General features: G+C 49.6%; 1 protein-coding gene across 1 annotated transcript in view; it reads right to left on the reverse strand.

Moving 5' to 3' along the window:
• Positions 1 to 1449: 1449 nt before the first annotated feature.
• Positions 1450 to 23557, reverse strand: part of JPH2 (junctophilin 2) — a 60220-nt gene continuing 38112 nt past the window's right edge. The window contains exons 3-5 of the mRNA XM_022592950.2: positions 4137 to 4255; positions 2382 to 3088; positions 1450 to 1730 (exon numbers count right to left, since the gene is read on the reverse strand). Coding sequence (XP_022448658.2) covers positions 1650 to 1730; positions 2382 to 3088; positions 4137 to 4255 — 907 coding nt within the window. The 3' untranslated portion in view covers positions 1450 to 1649. The remainder of the gene's footprint in view (positions 1731 to 2381; positions 3089 to 4136; positions 4256 to 23557) is intronic.

Consider the following 23557-nt stretch of genomic DNA (forward strand, 5'->3'; position numbering starts at 1 on the left):
AGAGAGCTCCCGGAGGGTGCCCAGCCCTTTCTCTCCCTCTGGGCACCGCCTGCGTCGGGCATGGGTGCCACGGGAAACCTCCTTAAATGTCTGTGGTGTGGATGCGAGCTGGACCCCGGCATCCAGGTCCAGAGTCCAGTCCTCCTCGGCTGCCCTGCGGGGCACTGCAAAAAGATGGGTCCACGCGTCCTCAGCAGGAACTCCTGGCTCTGCAAAGATACAGCAAGAGGGTCAGGCGAGGGAAGGAGGGAGCGGGGAGAAGGGCAGGGAGGCTGAGGCTGAGCCAGGCTCCAGGCAGGGTTCAAGCCTCAGGCCTGATGCTCTCTGGGGCAACATCTCTATCACCACCACCAGCCCCGCCTCCCCAAGCCCCCAGGGCAGCCTTGCCCCTTGGCTCTGACTCAGTGGGACCAGATACAAGTCCCGGAGGCCTCCCCTGGCCCTTGCAAGGCCCCCCGCTGGATGCTGCCTCTGCCTATTTGCTCTCTCTGCCTGTTCCCTTTACCTGGGACACTCTTCCCTTTCTTCCTCCTCCCCCACTGCCATCTGGCTCACCCCTCTCCATCCTTCAGGTCAGGAAGTTGGCAGTCCCCACCGCAATCATTCCCAGATCCCCCATGAGACATGGACCCTGCCTAGCTCAGCATCCACCCGCACGCCAGCACCTACCAGGCTAATATTGTCATTGGCTATTTACCCGGTGACAGGACAAGGATTCCTTCTCCTCCTCTGGGACTGAGTAGGAACCTCCAGCCCACACTAAGCTAGGATCAAGGGAGGGGGTCTCTGGTGGAGCAGGGGAGGGCAAGAGGCAGAAACTGTTAGCATCACCAAGCACAGGAATTATAGTGTAAAGGCAGGTCCTGGCAGGAGAAAGATTTTATTTGCCTTGTAGATATTTCACCCTGAGACCAACCAGGGCCTTTTTCCTTCACCCCAGCCCAGCCCACTTCCTTTTCTCCCCGGATCTTACCCAGCCCCTGAGCTCCATCACAGGGAGAAAACCAATTGATGGAACCAACTGACTGACAGCAGGGTCTCAGGAAGAGAGGACTGAGGGTGGGGGCGGGGGGTGGGCAAGTAGAGGGTGGGAGCAAGAGAGAATTGGAGGACAGAGAGAAGAGGACCCGGCCATGCCAGGTGGCCTCAGTCTAGACCTGCGGGGGTCTGGGGGGATGGAGTCAAGAACGGTTTTGCTTGACCTTTAAACTGCAAGACTTTTACATAATGAGCTGTAAGTTAAAGGTTTACTCTCATGTTCACCCCCTTTCTTAGGGCAGGAGTGAGTCCCTGCTGAATCCTTAGATCCCAGCGAGCAGGTGCTCAGTAAGCTGTGCTTAAATTAATGATGTGTTAGTGAATGAATGAATGAATGAAGCCCCCAGTGCTCACCTGACAGAGATCCAGTGCTCTGCGAATGTTGAGCTAATGAGGGGGTGTACGTGTGTGTGTGTCTGTGTGAGGGTGTGTGTGTGTGTATTGTGTACTGGGAAGAGAAGATCTCTCAAATCCACACTCTAGGTCCCTGCCTCTGCTGGGGGATGGGCCTCAGTTAACCACAGGATGGTCCGCTAGGCAGGCAGCTGGCCCTTACTCTCCTCCCCCAGGGGCTCCCACCCCCTCCTCCCAGCCGCACCTGGTGGATGAGGTCAGGTCAGGAGGTGAACGAAGAGGATGGCCAGGCCAATGTTAAGCAGAATCACCATGCAGATGACGACGGTGTTGGGGACCTGGGAACAGTGGAGAGAGGCTGCCTGAGTCCCCGGGAGAGCACACCCCCACCCTCTTGCTCACTGCTGTGCCCAGCACCGGGACACACCATCAGTGCTGGAAGGATTCTTGGAAATAACCAAACTGCTCAGGGTCCTGAGAGGGGCAAGAACGTATCCCGGAGCACACAGTGGGCAGAACTGGGCCTGGAACCCAAGAACACGGCCTTCCCCACTGCTAATTCCTCTGGGGCCACAGCTGTCAGTCCCTCAGAGCCCAGCTTCAGTCTTTGGCACTGCAGTTCCTAGCTCCCAGCCTCCTATAGCAAGCCCAGAGGTCCAGGACCCAGGCCCCCCACTGGGCCCCTTGCTGCTACACCTTGCAGCTGACGCTGGGAGCCTGATGGACAGGGGCATCCCACCCCAGCCGCTTAGGACTCCCAGCCACCTCTTTCTCCAAAGAACTGCCCAAACAGCGGGCACAAAGGCCAGCCCCCTGCCCCAAGGTGGGGGGCTGTGTTGCATAACCGTGGATCAGGCTGCACTTAACTAAGGCCACATCCCGCCTGCCCTGTCCTGCGCCATCACCCTCGCCACCTGGCCATCTGCCCCCGAATCCCACCCCCAGCTCCCCCACGCCTGGGGAACCCGACTTCCCACCGACAGCCTCACCTCCTCCACCTCCACCTCCGCCGCCGTCGCCACCTCCTTCCGAGCCTTCTTTTTGGCCCCGGCCTTGGTCAGCCGGGCCTCCGTCTTGCGGGCCTTGGCCTTGGGCTCGGCCTTGGGAACGATGGGCTTGGGTTCCAGCTTGGCGGGGCTCTCGGGGGAGGAGCCTCGGGGCGGGGCCGCCGTGCCGGGGGCGGACGGGCACGGGGGCGCCGAGTCGGCCGCGGGGACCTCGGGCTCGGGCTCGTCCTCGAAGGGCGGCGGCGCGGGCGGCGCGGTGCGCACGGCGTAGCTGTGGTAGCCCTGGTACAGCGCCACCTCGGGCTCCTGCGACCGCGCGGACGGCGCCTGCAGCGCCTCGATGGCTATGCGCTCGCTGGCGGGACGCGCGGGGCTGCGACGGCCAGCGGCCTCGGACGGCGTGACCGGCCGGCTGCCCTCGCCGCCGGGCTCGCCGTTCCAGGCGCCCGAGCTCAGCAGGCCGTCCTTGGACGCCGCGGCCGGCCGGGGCCGCTTGGGCTGAGGGGGCGTCCCGGCCGGCGACGGGGGGCCACCCTCGGGCGCAGGGGTCTCGCGCTCATGCAGCTCCGGGCTCTCGCGGGGCCGCTCCGAGAGGCCTGCGGCGCCAGGGCCCCGGTGGGGGGAATCCAGCAGGCTCTCCGAGTTCTCCAGGATCTCCTGGAGCAGCCGGCGCTTCTGATACTCCGGACCTGCCGGGGACCACACGGGGAGGCTGCATTCGAACCCCGGTCCCAGCACTGGATGACCCAGGGCAAGTCGCTCTGAGTCTCATTTATGTACTCAGCCAGCCTTAACCTACGGCCACCAATTGCCAAGTACTGTTTTAAGCAAGTCCCCAATACTAACTCATTTAATCATTTTAATAACCCTATGAGGTGTATGCTATTATTTAGCCTCCATTGTACAGATGAAGAAAAGGAGGCTCAAGAGAGGTAAAAATCACTTGTCCAGAGTCACTCCGCTGACCAAGGGCAGAGCCAGGACTGGCATTCAGGCTAGTCTGGCTCCAGAGTTTATGCTCTGTATGGTGACACTGGTCTCTTTCCATTCTCTTATCTGACAAACGGGCCCAATCATACCTATTTCATAAATACTAACGAAAGGATTAATCGGGTGAAAAAAAAAATGCCTGTAATATGCTGAGCTCAGTGCCTGGCACGTGGTGACAGCTGTTGCTATGACCACCCAAGGGCGGAGGCAGCCAGCCAGGGTCGCTCTTCCTTGGACCAGCAGGGGGCGCACTGTGATGGGAAGCGACTTAACCTCCCAGGCACAGATCTGCGCTCCGCGGTCTTCCATCTAGTCTCCCTTTGGTCTTCCGGCCGCAGCCAGAATGTTTAGAAAATACAAATCTAATCGTGCCACTCACCTAAAAACCCTCAGTGCAGGCTGCACCACTCCCCCACCCTGATGGGCTCCCACCGCTCTATCCAAACGCAAAGTCTGTATCAGAGCCAGGGGGTCCTCCTTACTCTGCAGCCCCATTTCCCAGGGAGAAGAGATGGGCTGGAGTGGGGGAGCCTCTGATACCCCGCCACAATCTCAGCATGAGTCCCCTTGTGCCATGCTTGCACCCATCCCATGCTTGCACCACACTCCACAGATTCTGGAACTCAAAGGCATGCGTGGACCCAGTTAAGCATCTCAGCTTTCCAACAAGCAAAGAAAAAGTGTCCACCCCCCGCCCAGGACCTACCCCTACCCCGTCCTGCCCCACCCCTCCCAGGTTGGCCCTACCTGGCTGGTAGAAGTCTGGAGCCAGTTCCCTGGCCAAAGTGCGGGCAATGTTGGACTCTTGGTTGGCAGCCAGGGCAGCCTGTTCTGCTGCCTCAGCTTTGGCCTTGGCGTGACTTGTCCTAAGGAGACAACATGGTGGAGACTCAGGATCCCTCCAGAGAACTAGTCCTCTGCCCTTCCTCCCCAACCCACAAAGAGACACTCTGGACAGAATTTTCATTCACTTCAGCTGTCAATGAGTATTTATTGAGCCCTGTGGTCCAGAGTGCTGTGCATTCCCCAGACCACTTCCTCTTCATTCTGGGCACACAGATGGGCTACATTTCCCAGCCTCCCCTGCAGTTAGGTGTGGTCAGGTGACTGGCCAAAGCATTGTGGGAAGACAGGATTATGCCATTTCCAGACCTGGCCCACAGAAACCCCCCTGTAATCCTCTTCATCCTCTCTTTTCCCCCTGTTGCTGGTAAAATGCAGAGGCCAAGGCCCAGAACAGGGAATTTAACCTCATTTGTGTCACAGATCTTCCTGGCATCTGGTGACACCGCTGGACCCCTTCTTGGAATGTTTTAAAATGCACAAATTACACAGGATTACAAAGGGATGCAATTATATTGACACACTGTTATCAAAATATTTAAAGGGACAAATTTGTAATATAATAATGTATATTCTTCTTTATTAACACTTTAAACAAAAAATCTAGCAGGTCTATTAACTACCATGATTTAAAAGTATAGATTAACATAAAGAATATTTCAAGGATACGTGCAACAACAGTAATGTGACATGAAAATATATGTGATTTCTATTAGTGACAAAGTCAGAGATACTTCTAATACTACTGTTGATTTATTGCCAACTTCCATAATTGAAGAAAATACTAAATTTCAGTTAGAGGTTAGTAAAAATAAAGATGTATGGGATCAGGCTGAAGCTGGACTCCAGGTAAGACCACATCCCTGCTTGGCTACTTCCCTGTCCGATTCTGTGTCTCTCACTCCCCCTGTCTCCTGAGAGCACTTGCTCCATAAATCGTCTGCACAAGGATCCTCATCTCAGACTCAGCTTCTAGGGAATCTAACCTAAGGCAGCATCCAGGTTCACGGACTCCCTGATTCCTCTCCAAAGTACTGCCTGTGGACCCCAGGTTCAGAAACACAGTGGAAGGAATTTGGGTCCACAAATGATTATTGCATAGAGCAAAGTCCCCCCCCCCGCAGCCCCGCAAAGTCCCATATTAAATGTGGAACATTTAAGCATTAAATTTAAACATTAAAATCAGCAAGCCTTAAATGTCTACTGCGTTAAGCACCTGAAATTTGGGGGATGTTTATTTCAGTTTATTTAATCTAGCCTAACTAGGAGAAGTACCTGTTAAAATAGTAACAGCCCCACCTACCAGTGGGCAGTTTTAAAGGAATTATGAAGATTATCTCACGTAATCATCATGATGCCTTAGAAAGCTGGTGCTGTTATTATTTTCCTTGTTTTACAGAAAAGGAAACTGAGGCACAGGCAAGGTAACTTGCCCAAGGTCACAAAGTCTTTAAGTGCAGGAACTGAGATTTTGAACCCAGGCAAGATGATTCCAGAGCCTGTGCTGCTCTGAAGCATGTGCCACACTTGGCCAGGAGCTGGGATTCCTGTGGACAAGACAAGCCCCTCTCAAGTGAGGGAGATGGGCTGGAAGCAAACAACCAAAATTATTTAATGCAATGTAATTAAATAAAAAGTGCAATTGTGAGGGGGCTTCCCTGGTGGCGCAGTGGTTGAGAGTCCGCCTGCCAATGCTGGGGACGCGGGTTTGTGCCCCGGTCCGGGAGGATCCCACGTGCCGCGGAGCGGCTGGGCCCGTGAGCCATGGCCGCTGAGCCTGCGTGTCCGGAGCCTGTGCTCCACAACGGGCGAGGCCACGGCAGTGAGAGGCCCGCGTACCGCAAAAAAAAAAAAAAAAAGTGCAATTGTGAGAAGTGCCATAAAGGAAGAGTACAGAATGCAATGAAAATGTACAACAGGAAGATTGATATAGATCGGCGGTGGAGGTGGGGATTAGGCAAGGTTTCCTGGAGGATGTGACATTTAAGTTGAGACCTGAAACTGACACATCAGTTGGCCCATCAGAGGTGACGTGGGGACAGTGAGCCAGGTAGAGGGAAGAGCACGTGCAAAGGCCCTGAGAGGGAGTAAGAGCTTCGTGCCTTTGGGGAACTGAAAGGTCAAACCGGTATCCCCATGGGCAGATGAGTCAGTTCCTCGGGGAGCTGATTTGCGTGTGTCTCTAGCATGGAATTGGGCCCACGATAAGGGAGATAAATTTTACTAAGCTCCCTCCAAGTGCCAAGCCCTTTGCCTACATTATCCCTTTCAATCCTCAAAACTGCCTGGGAGGTAGTTTTTACTGTCTCTATTTCACAGGTGGGGAAAGTGAGTCTCAGACAGGTACCTTGCTCAAGGATGCAAAGTAACAGTTGACACAAAGCATTTACTACATATCAAGGGCTTTATAGAAATTAACCCATTTAATTCCCCCAATCACTATGTGGTAGATGTTATCACCATCATCCCTCTTTACAGAGGAGAAATCCGGGGCATAAGAAGGCTTCAAGGATCCCACCAAACTTACCCAGCCAGCAAGCGACAGCAAGTTTTCAAACCAAGGCTTTCTGGGATCTAGAGTCTGTGCCCTTAACCACAGGCTGTATCTCCACTCCATAATGAGCAGTGGAGTTCAAACCCAGAATTGTCTGATTTCTAAACCCTTGCCCTCTCCACTGCCACAATAATGTTTACTGAAGAAAAGAAAATTTTACTGAATGAAAGCATGCATGCACACGTGCACGTATGTACGCGTAAGCGGGAAGCATAGGAAGTAGTTAAGAGCATGGTTTTGGAATCGGCAGTCCTGGATTCCAATTTTGGCTCTGCCAAGGCTGGGGCTAGGGTGCAAATGAGGCATTCACCTCAGGCTCAAAATTTAGGGATGCCAAAAAACTCAGTAATCCAGATAAATAATACTCGAATGCCGTATTTTTAAAAGTCCAAACTAATGCAAAAATAATCCTTGATGAGCAAGCTATGAACAAAATTTAAATAAAGGCCAAATCAGACCCTGCATTTGTATGACTCTCCTCACTCGCCCCCCTCCCCTAGTCCCGACCCCACTGGGACTCCAGGACCTTGGGTGAGTGGCTTTGCCTCTCTATGCCTCAGTGTCTACATCTGTAGGATAATAATTCTGCCCTTTTGGAGTTGCTGTGAAAACTACTGAGAGGCAACACATGAAAGTGTTTAGCCCAGGATGGGGCTGAGTGATGGTGGTGACGGTGGTGATGGTGGTGATGGTGGTGGTGGAGAAGGAGAAGGAGGAAGATGACATTTGTGACATCAAAATCCAGTGTGGAGCCAACAAGGAACCTACTGTAGAGCACAGGGAACTATACTCAGTATTTTGTAATAACCTATAAGGGAAAAGAATCTGGAAAAGAATATATATATATATATATATATATAATATGTATATACATACCTAGATATATGAATATATATACACATACATATATATACGTATAACTGAATCGCTGTGCTGTACACCTGAAACTTACATGATATTGTAAATCAACTATACTTTAAAAAATTTTAAAACCGAGTGTGGTACATGCATATCCCCAGACTCGTATTTGCCTGTACATGGGTATGTGTGATTCAAAGATCTAAATTTTCAGAGACACTTCCCTGGAAACCTGAAACCCCAGGTTGGGGGAGGAGGGAAAGGGCTGGGCAAACCCTCAAACTGAGAAAATGTCCTTTTTTGGTAATGTAAGCTGGATGAGGCTTGTTTCCCGGTGCCCTGGGAAGCTGTGTTGCAGGACTCCTCAGGCCAGAATGGCAGCCTCCACACTGAGCCCTGGAAGATTCTGGGGGATCAACGGTGGACCCTCCAGGGCAGCCAGAACAGGGGTCAGAGGGGAGTGGCCACACAGCCCAAGGCAATAAGGGCTGCTGGGTTTAAAGGAAGCATGCTCCTCTGCCCACATCCATCAATCTGACCAACTGAATACCTTATTAGCTCCCCACGAAATGCCTCTGATTTCAGGAATAGCTCCCCAGCTCCCCAGCCTTCAAGCCAGGAATCCCAGCGTCTCCCACACCCCCCTTCCTCATCTTTCAATATTCACAGACAACAACCACCAACTCCTGTCTCTCCTGCTCCCCCTATAGCTCTTGAATCTGCCCATTCTCCTTCCTTCCAGCACTCCTCCTGCAAGGTCCCCCACTCCCATCTGTAGCCTCCCTGCCTCCAGGCTCGCTTCCTACAACCAATTACATGCAGCTTGCTTAACCCATACATCTCCTGGCCTCACCTCTTGCTGAAAATCTTTGCAAGGCTTCCTATTGTGCTGAAAATAAAGTCCAAACTACTTAGGGTGGCCTTCAAGGCTCTCCAAATTCTCGGCCCGAGGCAGCCTTGATGGGGTATATCTGGCAGCTTACCAGGGCAGGCTGAACTGCTGTGGTCCAAAGGCTATCTTCTGGTCCAGTGGCACTCACAGTGTGGTCCATTCACCAACCCCCCAGCCCCTCATCATCCAGGCACTTGTTGAAAATGCAGCTTTGGGGGCTCCACCCCAGATCTATTGAATTAGAATTTCTTAGGAGGAGCCCAGGAATCTGTATTTTATAAACCTCCAGCTGCTTCCACTGCTCATTAAAATTTGAGAAGCATGCACTAGTCAGACAGAGAGAAAATCCAGCCTTCTCTTGGGCAGTTCCTAGCCTGCTCAACCCCCCAGGAGCCTTGAGTGGCTCTCTTCAAGCACCAGGATCCCTCCCTGAGTCCAGGTCCTGCTAGGGAAGCGCAGGAACCATTTCTTTTCCTATGACCACTTTGATGTTTCTTGGGGAGGGTCTCCTAGGATGGCTCTGCCCCTAATGGGGAGAAGGGAAGGAGAGTAACTGGGGCACGGGGTGGGGCAGGGATCAGTCACCCTTCTTGATTTCAACAGATTTTCTTTCGTCAGCAGGGTTAAAAATAGGGCTGGTGGTGGTTCAGGGATGGGGCAGGGCAATAACTCAGTGGAAGCACGTCTGAGAGTATCCAGCCCCACCCCCTGACTCCTTTGCCCACCCCAGACCCCTAACCGCCCCATTAGATCTGGCCTTGTTGCCCAGGTGTCTCCATCAGGCCACCGATGGCTGCATTGGGCCAAAGGGAGACACCCACAGGATGTACCCCTGACTCCTTTGCTCTGGTTGTTCTCCCCTCTGGAATGTTCCTTCTCAGTCCTTCCACCTCCCAGCCTTAAAGGGCCAGCTCAAGACCCACTTCAACACCCAGATTCATTCATTTCATACAACTTTATGGAGTGCCTACTATGTGCTAGGCACTATTCTGGGCACTGTGATTACAACAGCAAACCAAGTATCCAAAAATCCCATGTAGAGCTCACATTCTACTGCAGGGGTCAGCAAGTCAGGCCAACAGGCCAAATTTAGCCCGCTGCCTCTGTACCACCTGTGAGCTAATGATGCTCTTTATATTTTTAAAGGTGTGGAAAAAAATCCAAAAGAGTAATTTTATGACGTGAAAATTATATGGAATTGAGATTTGTGTCCATATAAAGTTTTATTGGAACAGAGCCACACCCATTTGTTTACTATTATCTAGGGTTAAGTAGTTGCCACCGAAGTCCGTGACCTGCAAGGCCAAAAATATTTACCGTCTGGTGCTTTACAGGAAAAGTTTGCCCACCTCTATTCTAATGCATCCACTCAACAACGGCCTCTTCTACTACTCTTACTAATAATATTAATCTGTTATTGGTTGAGCACTTTGTGCCCAGCTCTGTGCTATGGCCACAATTACACATATGGCTTCAGTGAGGTGAAGTCACTTTCTCAAGGTCACACAGCTAGAAAGTGCACCTGCCCAAGCTCTTCCCCATTACACCGAGCCGCGGCCTTCCTGGCACTAACTAACTGGGCCAGGTGTTCCACGTGCTGGGACCAGGGATGGGGAAAAATCAGACCCAGCAGCCGCCTGAGGAGCTCACAGCTTAATGCAGCCCTGCCAGGTCAACTACGCCACATCTCTGAAAATCAGTGGATGGACAGGGGCGCAGAGCAAAGCCTTCAACTGCATGGGGGTGTGGCTAAGAGGGGGCAGCTCTGGCTAGGTTGTCTGGGGTCAGGTCTCGGCTCTTCTCCTTATACCCTTGGGCAAGTCTGAGCCCCCTGAGCCCCAGTCTCCTCATCTGTAAAATGGGGATAATAACAGCACCTGCCTCAGAGAAACAGTATAAGGAGTAAATGAATAAACAGTCATATGGCCCTTAGAACAGTAGCCAGGACACAGAAAGTGCTATCTAGGTGCTTGTTAATAAAATATATAAGAAGCACAGTTGTTTTTAGACGACTGAAACAAAAGACTTGAATGTACTTAATGTCACTGATTTGTTCACTTAAAAATTTTTCAGAAATCCATCAGAACAAGGAGCCCATGGTAGGTTTGGAGGACAGAGGCAGATAATCAGAGCCCCCAACTCAGGCCGCTGCCAGCCTCTCTGAAGCTGCAGAGGTGGTTGATAAGGGCAGTGCAGCCAAGTCTTCCTGAGGGGATGCTTCAGATGTCACCGCCCTGTCTTCTCCCAAAATAGCCCCTCGCCCCTAGCTCTGGCTGGCTGTAGCCGTTTCCCCCCAGAACAATCATGGTCAGAGTAAACTCGACGAGGAACCACAGGTGGGATGTCCAGCCACCTGCCCAGATAGCTCCCTGGGAGAAAGTTCCCCTGCCCTCCAACAAGGATGTAGACAAGGGTCCAGTCTTGCCTGGACTGCATTCATTTGGCAAATATGTGCTAAGCCCTGCTGGGAAACTCTTCACCAGAGGGATTAAGGGTACAAGTTCATGTCCATCATATTCTGGGTACCTGACCTTTGCTCTCTGGCCTCAGTTTCCTCAACTGTGAAATGGGGTTAATAACATTTAACTCACAAAATTACTGGAAGCCTGAAATAAGATTGCACAAAAGTGCTTAGCATAAACTGAGCACTTAACAAATATTAGCTATCATTATTGTTACCATTTTTGTTATTATTATAATGATGTTTACCAGCAATTCCCTTCCAAAATGCTAAGGACTGCCAAAAAATTGGGATTTAAATATGCATTTGTAGAAGGATATGTCATGTAAACATTGTTTCAAGGTTCACCTACATTGTAGCATAAATAATGCTTCATTCCTATAGAAATGCCAATAGAAATTGCCAAATAATGGTCCACTGTGTGGATAAACCATATTTAGTTCATCTGTTCATCAGCTGATGGACATTTGGGTTGTTTCCACCTTTTGGTTACTATGAATAATGCTTCTATGGATATTCATGTAGAAGTTTTTGGGTGGATGTGTTTGCATTTCTCTTGGGTATACGCCTAGGAGTGGAATTGCTGGGTCATGTGATAAGTCTTTTTAACCTTTTGAGGAACTGCCAGACTGGTTCTGAATTGAGTGCAAAATTTTACCTTCTTCCAATAACATATGAGGATTCCAATTTCTCCACCTTCTTGTCAACACTTACTATTATCCATTTTTAAATTTTAGTCACACTAGTGATTCGTGAGGTGCATTTCATTGTGGTTTTGATTTGCATTTCCCTGATGGCTAATGATGTTGAGCGTGTTTTTATGTGCTTAATGACCATTTATGAATCTTCTTAGGAGAAATGTTTATTTAGATTCTTTGCCTGTTTTCAATTTTTTTGTCGTCTTATTGAGTTGTAAAAGTTCCTTATATATTCTAGATACAAGTCCCTTATCAAATATATGATTTGAAAATATTTTTCCCATTCTGTAGTCTTTTCACTTTCTTGATGGTGTCCTTTGAAGCATAGAAGACTTTAAGTTTAACGATGTCCAATTTATCTATTTTTCTTTTGTTGCCTGTGCTTTTGGTGTCATATCTAAGAAAGCTTTGCCTAGCTCAACGTCCGAAGATTTACTACTATATTTTATCCCCAGGGTTTTATAGTTTATTTCTCACATTTAGATCTAGAAACATTACTTCTAATAAGAAAAAATGGGAAATAAACTAAGGGTTCGTACCTCCCTAGGAGATAGGCACCACAACCATTTTACAGAAGAAGAAACTGAGGCACAGAGAGGTTAAGTCACTTGCCCATTATTATTATAATGAACATTAAGCCAGACATGGCCCCTGCTCTGGAAGGATGTAGAGTCTGGTCAGAGATAAGACAAGGTGAAAAGTTTTGAGAACAAACAGAAGGCTACAGGGCAGGAGAAAGCCCATGTGGTGGGTTACATGTTCATAATTTGTATTTTGTTATTTTTATGTTCTATATTATAAATATATAAAATATGTAGTAAAAATAATATGGTTTCATCATCAAAAAAATTGGAAAATAAGCAGACGTTTTTGAAAAAAGAAAAATTGCTGTAAATATTTTGGTATTTTGAGGTGGTTAAGAACACTGTTTTTGACTGTGGGTGGCTTACATAATTCTCTGTACTTTGAGTTTTTTCCATCTGTAAAATGGGGCTATGAATAGCCCCTGCCTCATAGAGCTGTTGGGATTATAGAGTGAATGTACATAAGGCATTTAGAACAGGACGTGGCACATAGAAAGCGCTATGCAAGTGTTTGAAAATTTTAAAAAGTGAATTTGTTTTAGCTGAAGTGGAGGGGCATGGGTTTTGAGTCTAGGGGGCTGTGCCCCCCTTCAGGCCCTAGGTAGGACCTCCCGACCTTGGAAGCCCAGCCTGAAATCCCCAGGCCATGGCGGTGACCTGTTCCAGATCACGTTTTACAGAAACCTTTCTCCCCTTCTTGAAAAAGAGCCACCAGCCCAGCTGGGAAGGGGGCTCACACTCACCATGTGTGGGTGGGTGACACCCCTTCCCCCCCTCAGCCTCTAAGGGGGAGGCAAAGTAAAGAGTTGCTGTTTACTAAGCGCTAACTATGTACCAGACACCTGATCTTTGTGGTCGGCTGAATAATGGCCCCAGAGATATCCAGGTTCTAATCCCTGGAACCAATGAATGTCACCTTATATGGCCAAAGGGGCTTTGCAGATGTGATTAAATTGAGGATCTTGAGGTGCAGGAATTATCCTGGATTATACAAGCAGGTTCTAAATGTAACCACAAGTGTCCTTATAAGAGGGAGGCAGGGGCAGATGGGACCACAGGAGAGGAGACGATGTGATGTTGGAGCAGAGACTGGAGTGATGCACTTTGAAGATGCAGGATAGGGCCCCAAACCAAGGAGTGGGGGCAGCCACCAGGAAGTTGAAAAGTCAAGGAACTGGATTCTCCTGTCAGCCTCCAGAAGGAACCAGCCCTGTCAACACCCTGACTTTATTAGCCCACTGAGACTGATTTCAGACTTTTGACCTCCAGAACTGTAAGAGAATAAGTCTGTGTTGTAAGCCCCCAAGTTTGTGGTAATTTGTTACAGCGGCAACAGGAAATTACAACAACCTCTGTGATCTCATGTCATCCTCAAGACAACCCACTGTACAGGAGAAGAAAGGAAGGCTCAGGAAATTATTTGCCCACAGCTCATAGCTAGTGAGATCCAGAGCCGGCTGGAACATGATTCCAGATCTGTCTGGCATCAGAGCCTTTGCTGACCCACGCATCTGCTACACACTTCAGTTAAGCCAGAAGAGCCCAGCAGCTGGGACTGGCCACAACCACGCCTCTTCCCCCCGGGGCGTGGGCATCCCTAGCGTTCATCCTGCCTATCATAGAGCCCAGGGCTAGTAGTTACCAGCAGTGATACCCTCAACTTCCGCAAAGAAAGGTTAGTCAGTTGGAACCTGGGAATTGCCTGGCTGTGTGACTAAAGTCTGGCTGTATTTCGGCAGCCAGTGAAGTGACAGGGAGGGGACCTCAGGCCTTGCTCCCCCCGCCGCCCACATAGGACTGGGCCCTGCAGTCCAATCTGGAACCCAGGTCTCAGAAGTGAGGCCTTCTCTGGATGAGTTGGCTGCACTGGGAAACTTCCTTTTTAAAAAGTCTACACCAAGGACTTCCCTGGTGGGCCAGTGGTTAAAAATCCTCCTTTCAATGAAGGGGACGCGGTTTGACCCCTGGTCGGGGAACTAAGATCTCACATGCTGCGGGACAACTAAGCCCATGCAACGCAACTACTGAGCCTGTGCACACTAGAGAGAAGCCCGTGCGCCACAACTAGAGAGAAGCCCGCGCGCTGCAACAAAAGACCCTGCATGCAGCAACGAAGATCCCATGTGCCACAACTAAGACCCGATGCAGCCAAATAAATATTTAAAAGTCTACGCCAGATTTTAAAATCACATTTTTGAATTATGAAAAGAGTAACAGTAAAGCAACAGCACTGGGAACCCACTGTGCTAAAACGATAGCTATGTTAGCTTTTGAGCCTTCTTTTCTAGCCTTTCCACGTGTACATCTATTTTTTAACAGAGCTGTGAACACAATAAAGATTCAATTTTGAGGGCCAGTTTTTAACAGCATGGAATCTGAAGTTATGCTACCCAGGTCTGAAAACCCTGACTCAGACATTAGCTGTGTGACCTGGGCAAATCACTTAACCTCTCTGTGCATCCATTTCTTCTTCTGAAAAGTGAGTGTGGCAGGAAGATTTTTCAGATGCCTCCTGGTATTCATACCCTTATGGGATCCCCTCCCCTTGAGTATGGGCTGAACTCAGTGACAGGCTTCTAACAAAAAGACTATGGCAGCGGTGATAGGATATCACTTCCATGACTAGTTTACAAAAGATGGTGACTTTGCTCTTGCTAGCAGACTCCTGCTGGCTTTGAAGAAGCAAGCTCCCATGTTGGGGAGGCTCACGTGGCAAGGAACTGAAGGCAGCCTCCCGCCAACGTCAGCAAGGAGCTCAGGGCCTCAGTCCAATGGCCCACGAGAAACTGGATCCTGCCAACAGCCATGTGCGTGAGTGTGGAGTGGATCCTTCCCCAGGGGAGCCTTCAGATGGGATCAAAGCCCCGGCCGACACCTTGACTGCAGCCTCATGGGAGACCCTGAGCCAGGGGACACAGCTCAACCACGTCCTGACACCTGACCCACAGAAACTGCGAGATAAGAAAAATGTGTTGTTTTGTGCTGCTATGTTTGGGGATAATTTTTTAGGCAGTGATAGACAACTATTGCAAATTTGGATAATAATAATGCCTACCTCATAGGGTTGTTATGAAATTTAAAGGAATTAATATACAGAAAGCACTGAGTGTGCACTAGAGAAGTTTAGCTTTCACTATTATACATTTTTCACTCACATAATTTTTCACGTTTCCATAGATTCATGTTTATCACTTCAGACTGCTCAACCTTTTTTTCTTTAGAAATTTAACATCTACATATTTTTGTGCTATAGTGCTTCCCTTCCTGGGAATCTGGCCAACTGACATACTCAAATTGTGCAAAATGACACACGTACAAGGGTATTTACTGCAATCCTGTTTGTAATAGCAAAAGATTGGAAATGAAGCCAAAGCAAGAAGTGAGGAAGTAGTTGATTAAATTATGGTGTAGTCATTTGAAGAACAATTCTTGTTGAGTGCCTACTGTGTGCCAGCACTGTGCTCAGATATTGGCATGTATTATTTCATTGAATCCTCACAGTATTCTCTAAGGTAGACATCACTACCAATTCCCATTTTACAGGTGAGAAAACTAAGGATGAGAAGGTTAGATAAGCCACCCAGCTCACACAGTCAATAAACGGGGAAAGCCAGGAATTCCAGTGTGGTGAACACCAAAATAAGATTAATATTAAATAATTTTTAATATGAATGTTGGAGTTTTCGTTAATATTGGTGTCAGACGACCTGGTTTCAAACCCCAGCTCCTCCATGTCCAAGTTGTGTGACCTTTGCCAAGTCGTGGAACCTCTCCAAGTCTCAGTTTCACCATCTGTAACTCGGGTTAATAATAGCACTTAGCTGCCCCTAGAATTATTGTGAGGATCAAGTGAACTGTGGCATGTGAAGGGTATACTCATTTGATCGTGACAAGTATTTACTAAGCACCTACCGTGTGCCGGGTCCTGGGCTAGATCTAGGGGTACAGCAGTGAACAGAAGAAACTCACCTCCTAGAACTTACAGACTAGCCTAGCATGCCTCCCTGTGCATAGTGGGAACCCCATCAATGGTAGCTGCTATTTTTGTTGCTATTACTTAGAGAGTGATTCTTCACCCCAAGGGCTGGACTTCCCACCTGGGTCTACTGGGATCGCCCGCAGACAGCCCACTGACCTGGCTCTGGGTGTGATCTGCTCCCCGCCTCAGCCCACCCCACCCACCCGGTGAGCCAGCCGGCCGTGGCATCCCACAAGGCCCAAGTCAGCAGACATCTCCTGTCTAAATAAGGACAAGGCGCACAGGAGAGCTTTCTGAGCTGGAGGAATGTTGACAGCTGAGCCCTCCCAGCCCAGCACCCTCCCCAGCCTCCGGCCCCTCCCCAGGTGGTACTCCGCTGCTGCGGCATTCCAGTTTTTCCCAGAGCAGCCCCCAAGGTCCCTGACACCCCCCTTCACCCCCGAGGCTGCTCTGAAAACCGATAAGGAGCCTTAGGAAGGAATTCCAGGCAGCTCCATCTGCTCCTGGGGGCTGGCACCCCTGCTGCCACACGGGGAGGAAGAAACCGCGGGGAGGGGCCAACCCCGGCCCCAGCCCTGGAAAATCACATCCCTTGCTTCGAAAAGCATTTCCAGAGATTTTGTTTGGCTTCAGGCACTCTGTCAGGTGTGAGGGCCCCAGAGGAGATTCCGACCACGTTGCTGTCTTCCTCTATCCCCAAACCATGTCACAGCAGTCACGACTGAGACAAGTCCATGGCTCCTGGTGGGGTGGGAAGGGGGAGACACATCTAGCCCAGAGCACGGGCTCAGGGGAGACCTCTTAGAGAAGTTCTTGCTGAGGCAGTGGCTGAACGGGGGAGCTCTGGCACCAGATGACTGGGGTTCCCATCCTAGCCCTGCTTCTTCCTAGCTGTGTGACCTTGAGCAAGTTACTTTACAGTTCTGTGCCTCCGTTTCCCCATCCGTGAAATGGGAGAATAACAGCACCAACCTCACAGAGTTGGGAGAACTAAATGCGTGGGTATTTGCCAAGTGCTTAGAGCAGTAAGGGTGGGGGGTGGAGGGTCACATCCTCAGGATTTGTTTAGGGTGACCGGAGAGCTTATCATTCAAACCAGGGCACCTGAGGGTGAAAGGGGGTCTGTTTATAATTATACCCAGCATGATCCAGGGCGATCTCAGGCACACGAGGCAACGTGGTCATCCCAGCTTTGACCACAACTAAGGTGCCAGCTGTCACCGACAGCGACTGTCTGTCACCTTTGTAAGCCAGCCCTGCAAGAGATGAACACCATACTCAACACACAGCAGGTGCACACAAGAGCTGCTGAGGTTTTGTTTCCAACAGATCTGACTTTCAGATTTCCCAGGAAGAAAAAATTACCCTTACGATGAAGACATGTAAAAACGAGACTTGAGCTAGAGTCCAAGGAAAAAATTAAGGATTTCAATGCATTAGTTAAGAGATATTTATTGAGCTCTTTATGTGGGTCCATGCCTAGGCCCCGGGGTGGTGGGGTGAAGGGGGAGGGGAAAGAGGTGTCATAAGGAAGCAAAATAAAGAAGTAAAGGATTCCATGCCTGGTGACCAACTATGGTTGGTCGGGTAACAAGGAAGCATTTGGAGACAAGATTCAAGATATAACAGACACCATCAGGGAGGGGTCAGGTCTTGGGTGGGCCTGAGGGATGTGACAAAGGGAACCGACCAAATGCAGAGCAAAGGCATAGAGGTGGGTAGGAAGGGGGCCTGGGGCTTGGGAAGGGCATGTCCTGATGGCTAAGAACCAAGTCTTGGACCAGAATCAAGGGCCCAAGTCCCATCTCCACCCCTTACGCACTGGCTTACCCGGGGCAACTCACACGATCTACTTCGTCTCACTTTCTGCAGCAATAAAATAGAGCAAAGGATACCTTCGCTCTTCAGGGCTGCCCGGAGACCAAATGAGATGCCTGTGAAATTCCGTTCAGTTAATGGCACATTGCAAATGTAGAACGCTACATTTAGAACACTAAATGTAGAACGTACTACAAATGTAGTACGCTCCACAAGGAACAGATTTTTGTCTGTTTTGTTCATTGATGAATCCCCAGCACCAAGAACAGGGCCTGGCCCACAGCAAGTGCTTATTAAAAATTTGCTGAATGAATAAATGGCAGCCATTATGACTATTATTATCATAATTATTATTCAGTGATAGGCCTGGCTGAGCTGGAGCAGAGGAAAATAAAGGAGCTTTTTACAGATGTGGAAGCAGGCCGAGACAGGTGAAGGGATTTGCCTGAGGTCACACTGCCAACAAGTCACAGAGTGGGATCTGCCTCCGTGGCCAGGCTCTTCAACTCTACCTCTTCCCATCTTCCCTGCCTGCCTGCCTTCTATAGACATTCCCTGGGTGTCTACTAAGTGCAGGCATCTGACAACATAACAGGGATATGAAGAAACTTAAAATCAGAGTTCTGGCCATAAGGCGCTTATAGACCAGTAGAGAAAGCCTATAGGAAAATAATCTAGTTGGGAAAGTTCAGGCTTTTTAAAATGGGAAATCCAGAAGAACAGACGTGGTAAACTTGCCTGCAGAGGAGATCTCTGAGCCACAGCCTGAAGCAAAGCAGGGATGGAGAAATCAAGCCTGATACTAAACATGTACTGGAGACGGCCCAGGCAAGCTCTTGACAGGACACTGGTAGCTGAGATCAGCCACTGTGGCAGTGTCTACACCATGGAAACTGGCAAACTCAAGGAAGCAGGGTTCTCCATCTCCACCCGCCACCCACCAGACCCTCCAAGAGCTGTTGAATCAGCACATCACTTCACAGAATAGACATGAGCTAGAAAAAAGCTAACTGTCTCAGCAGATTCAGATCCTTATGTTTTATCTCCTACCTGGGCAATTTCTCTCCCCTCCCCCTTTGGAAAACAGATTACTAGCTTTTTTTGACAAAAAGCACTTGAAGTCTGCCATCTCTGACCTCAGGATCTCCCCTCCCTATTTATCACAGGACAATTCTCGGAGTGGGTCTCAGGCGGCATCTGTGGAAACCTGCGCTTTGCTCTGTGAAGGAGTTAGGGGAGCTGAAGGGGACCGCTCCACGCTGTGCACAGGCATCCTCTCTTCTTCCTGCATGTAGTCCTGGGAAAATGACCAAGTCTTATTTTAAATTCTGAGGCTGTGGGCTTATTTCCATGTCTGTGTGAGCTAGTCAGATGGAGAAGAGAAGAAAGAAGTGAGGAAAGGGTGGTCTGAATAGAGGGAACTGCAGGAGCCAAGGCACAAAAAGGTGTTAAAACACACACAGACACACAGACAGACACACACCGAGTGTTTACGAAGCTGAGAAAAGTTTAGCCTGACAATGTCATGAGTGAATGAAGAATTAGGACGGAGGCAAATGATAAAGAGCCTTGAAGGCCACGTTCACTAAACATTGCTGAGACCAGATAGCAGTTCACCAAACCCCTTTCCTCTGCTTCCTGGGCACACACCCGGACTGTTTCCCAGCCTCCTTTGCAGGAAGGTGTGGCCACGTGACTAGATTCTGGCCAATGGAATGTGAGAAGACATGATGTGCCCTACTTCCTGGCCAATAAGAACCTTCCACTGCCTCTTTGCGGGTGTTTCTCCTTTTCGTTGGCTTGATGCCGAGAGCACTATGATCTTGGAAGCCGTATGTTGACGATGGCAGAGCCACAAGATGGAAGGAGCCTGGGTCTCTGAATCATGGCTTGGAGGAGAGCTGCCCGCTGAGAAGTGTACCCATTTTGGATTTTACATGCGTGAGAAATAAACCTGTACCTGATCTGTTCTGTGTCTGTGTGTTTAAACGAAGGGATGGAAGAGGATGAGGAGAGGAGCAATGGTACTCCTGTGCTCTTCCTCTCCAGTCTGGGGGACTCCTGTTCCGATGCTCCACCAGCAAGCTTCAGCCCTGAGGTAAACCGTCTGCCACAGGAGGCGGGAGTGAGAGCAGGGCATCTGCTTTCCTTGGACAAGATTCAGGAAGGCACTGTTAGTCTCAATGTCCATCCCTCTTTCGTAAGAGCCCCTCAGGCCCACTAATGAATCAGTCACTGCCGAGCATTTAGTGAGTGCCTACTGTGTGCCTACTCCAGAACTCCAGAGTCTAGTTGCTCTTCTAAAGACTGGCTTTCCCTCCCTTTCAGGCTCTGGAAAGAGGGAGAGGAGAAATCTGTCCTTCAGGCCACTGACTCAAAAGCTTACTACTGACAGGATGAAAAATGATAGGTGGTACCAGGACATTCATCAGATAACATTGTTCCTTTAAGATTCAAAGCCAACCATCCTGATCTTTTCAATGAGAAAGTCTCATTTAATGTTTATATACCTTTAGTGAGTCTTATATTCCATTTTTTTTTAACAGAGAGAGAGCAGAGCAGCAAGCAGCCTTGATCTGAGCTTTTAGTGGGCAACCGCACTGGGGATGGTTTAACGATGTTTTGCTTCACTGTGTTTTTCTCTTTTTCTTGTGCGTATGTTTTTCTGGTTTTCTTTTGGTATTGTCTGGCTGTGGTTTTGTTTTTTCCGCTAACTTCTCTTTACATAACACTGCATTTCTATCTATGGTAATGACCTAAAGATGCTTTATAAAAATAAATTTAGGGAATTCCCTGGTGGTCCAGTGGTTAAGACTCAGCGCTTTCACTGCTGTGGGCCCAGGTTCGATCCCTGGTCGGGGAACTAAGATCTTGCAAGCCGCGAGGCGCAGCCAATAAATAAATAAATTTAGGCTTAAGAAAGTTAAGGTTTTTTAAAATAGTAAGGAAATAATAATCCCAAGGGTACATGGCTGTGGCACAGCTCGGGAAGGTACATCAGTGACTGGCATTTGGGAAACGCTGCCTTACCCCACGTGGTCACGCATCTGTGCCTTTGCCCATGCTGGTCCCTCTGCCTGTTCTTCCGTGCTGACCGCACTAGGCTACTCTGGCCTTGGTCCGGGCTGAAGTCATCTCCCAAAGAAGCTGTGGTAACAATGTGCACGTGGCTGGGGTGTGGGAAAGGCCAAGCAAAAAGCCAATTCTGGGTCTCTGTTTTTCCCCAAAACAAGGCAAGGACAGTTCAGTGTCCCAGGACACGGAGACCAACAGAGGGCAGGGACATGCCCAGGATCATTCAGCACGTCGGGGCAGCCTTCTCACCCTCCTACAATGTGGATGGGAAGATAAGAAGGGACAACCACTACAGAGAGACTTTGACCACTAATTGCACTTGGGGGAATTTATTCTACAGATATACTGATCCATGGGTGAAATAATGAATGTACAGCTTTATCTCACAGGGCAAAGTTCCGGAAACTACCTAAACAATCATGTGCAGCGACAGGGGCTGATTAAGTAAATGACGACTCAGCTACATGACGGAACACTACGTGGGAGTTAAAACGGATAAAGTTCTTTGGGCTTCCCTGGTGGCGCAGTGGTTGAGAGTCCGCCTGCCGATGCAGGGGACGTGGGTTCGTGCCCCGGTCCGGGAAAATCCCACATGCCGCGGAGCGGCCGGGCCCGTGAGCCATGGCCGCTGAGCCTGCACGTCCGGAGCCTGTGCTCCGCAACGGGAGAGGCCACAACGGTGAGAGGCCCGCGTACCACAAAAAAAAAACAGCAAAAAAACGGATAAAGTTCTTTATTTGGAAAGATCTGGAAAACTCTCTGATATATACACACAGCAAAGAGAAAAAAGCAAGGTTCAGGTGAATATGTATAATATGCTACCTTTTGTGGCAGAAAGAGGAAAACAGGAATCTCTGCATTTGCTTACATCAGGTGGAACCATGTGAAGTTGCTGCTTTGTAGGTCAAACATTAAGTTTCACCTTAATATAAGCATAAAGTAACTGGAAGGAAAAGAAAAAACTGCAGGTAACAGTTGACCAGGGGTGGAGGTGGCAACCAGAGGGGAACAGGGAAAGAAGATAAACTTTACATTATTGTCTAACTGTGAGGACCTTTTAAAAATGTAAAGGAAGAACTAATGAGGCTCCAGGGCCAGCTTTTCACGTGGTGCTGGTCTCTATTTCCACCCCAGCTGGGGTGCCCGGGAAAAACTATCTATGCCTGGGCCCTACAGGGGTGCGGGGCTGCCCGGGTGAACCTCTGACCAATTCCCACCGAAAGGACCCACCCTGTGGCATTTCTGACCCTACCTGGTGGGTCAGAGCTCAGAGGACCCTGTCCTTGGCCAGGCTTCTGGCAAGGCTACCTCAAGTCCTGTGGGGTTACGGGGTTGGCAGTGGGCTGCCGTGACCTTGGGGTAATACCCCCTTCCCAGATAGGGTTGCGTGGAGCCAGGGCTGATGGGACGAGCCCATGGGCAGTAATGCGATAGCCCTCACGAGGGATGTGCTTGGCCAAAGGTGGCTTTAGAGATGGATCCTCACTGCAGCCCCTCCCTGCTCTCTGTGGTCCCACTCCACACCCCTCTGGAGACGAGAGGAGACAGGCTCTCCCTGGGGTGACTGCTGGGACAATGGAAACACCTAGGGGACCCGGCAGAGAGCTCCCACCGTCTGCGGTCTCTGATTCCTCATTCATCAACACCGGAAGGAATCACTGAAGCAAGAGGAAGCATAGTTATAGTAATAAAAATGACAACTGCCACTACTGAGTGATGGCTGTGTGCCAGGCACTGTGGCTCGTACTTGACGGGACTATATCATTTTACCCTCACAACACCCTCACCAGTAAGTACTCTATTAATTTCCACCATATTCCACAGTTGGGGAAACTGAGGCTCAGGGAAGTGACCTGTTGAAAGAAACAGTGTTATATGACCCTAAAACCCATGCTCTCGATCACTAAATGATGTCTGTGCCTCTGTTTCTCCACCTGGAAAATGGAGAAAGTGATGAGATTTGAAAACAGGGGCTGAGGAAAGGGGCTGGAGACGTTTAGGCCAGTGAAGACTCCCAGAGGCATTAAGACCACAATCTTTACATCTCCGCAGGGACGTCCAGGGCAGGCATTGCTAACCGCTCATGAAATATCCATTCTCTCCTTCTTTCCTCCTAACAGAAGCCTACTCTTGTTCAGGGAAGGCCATGTGACCCACTCTGGAGAAGGAGATGAACGTCCCCGGGCGGGCTTCCTTCCCCATCAAGAGAAGCTGTTGCATTCCGACCTCTGCCCTGGATGTGGAGGTGACGCTAGGGGCGCTGTGACCACCTTTGAGGACAAGGACAGAAACTACATTCTAAGCAGAGCAGGAGGGAAAGACAGAGGGGGCGTCCCCCGGGGCATCTTGGAGCTGCCACGTCAGCCTGGCACTGCCTCTCTGATCTTCTTCTGTGAGAAGATATAA

Source organism: Delphinapterus leucas, chromosome 15 (genome assembly GCF_059928025.1).
Source record: "Delphinapterus leucas isolate spDelLeu-1000000601 "Yukka" chromosome 15, BTC_Dleu_Yukka2, whole genome shotgun sequence".
NCBI lineage: Eukaryota > Metazoa > Chordata > Mammalia > Artiodactyla > Monodontidae > Delphinapterus > Delphinapterus leucas.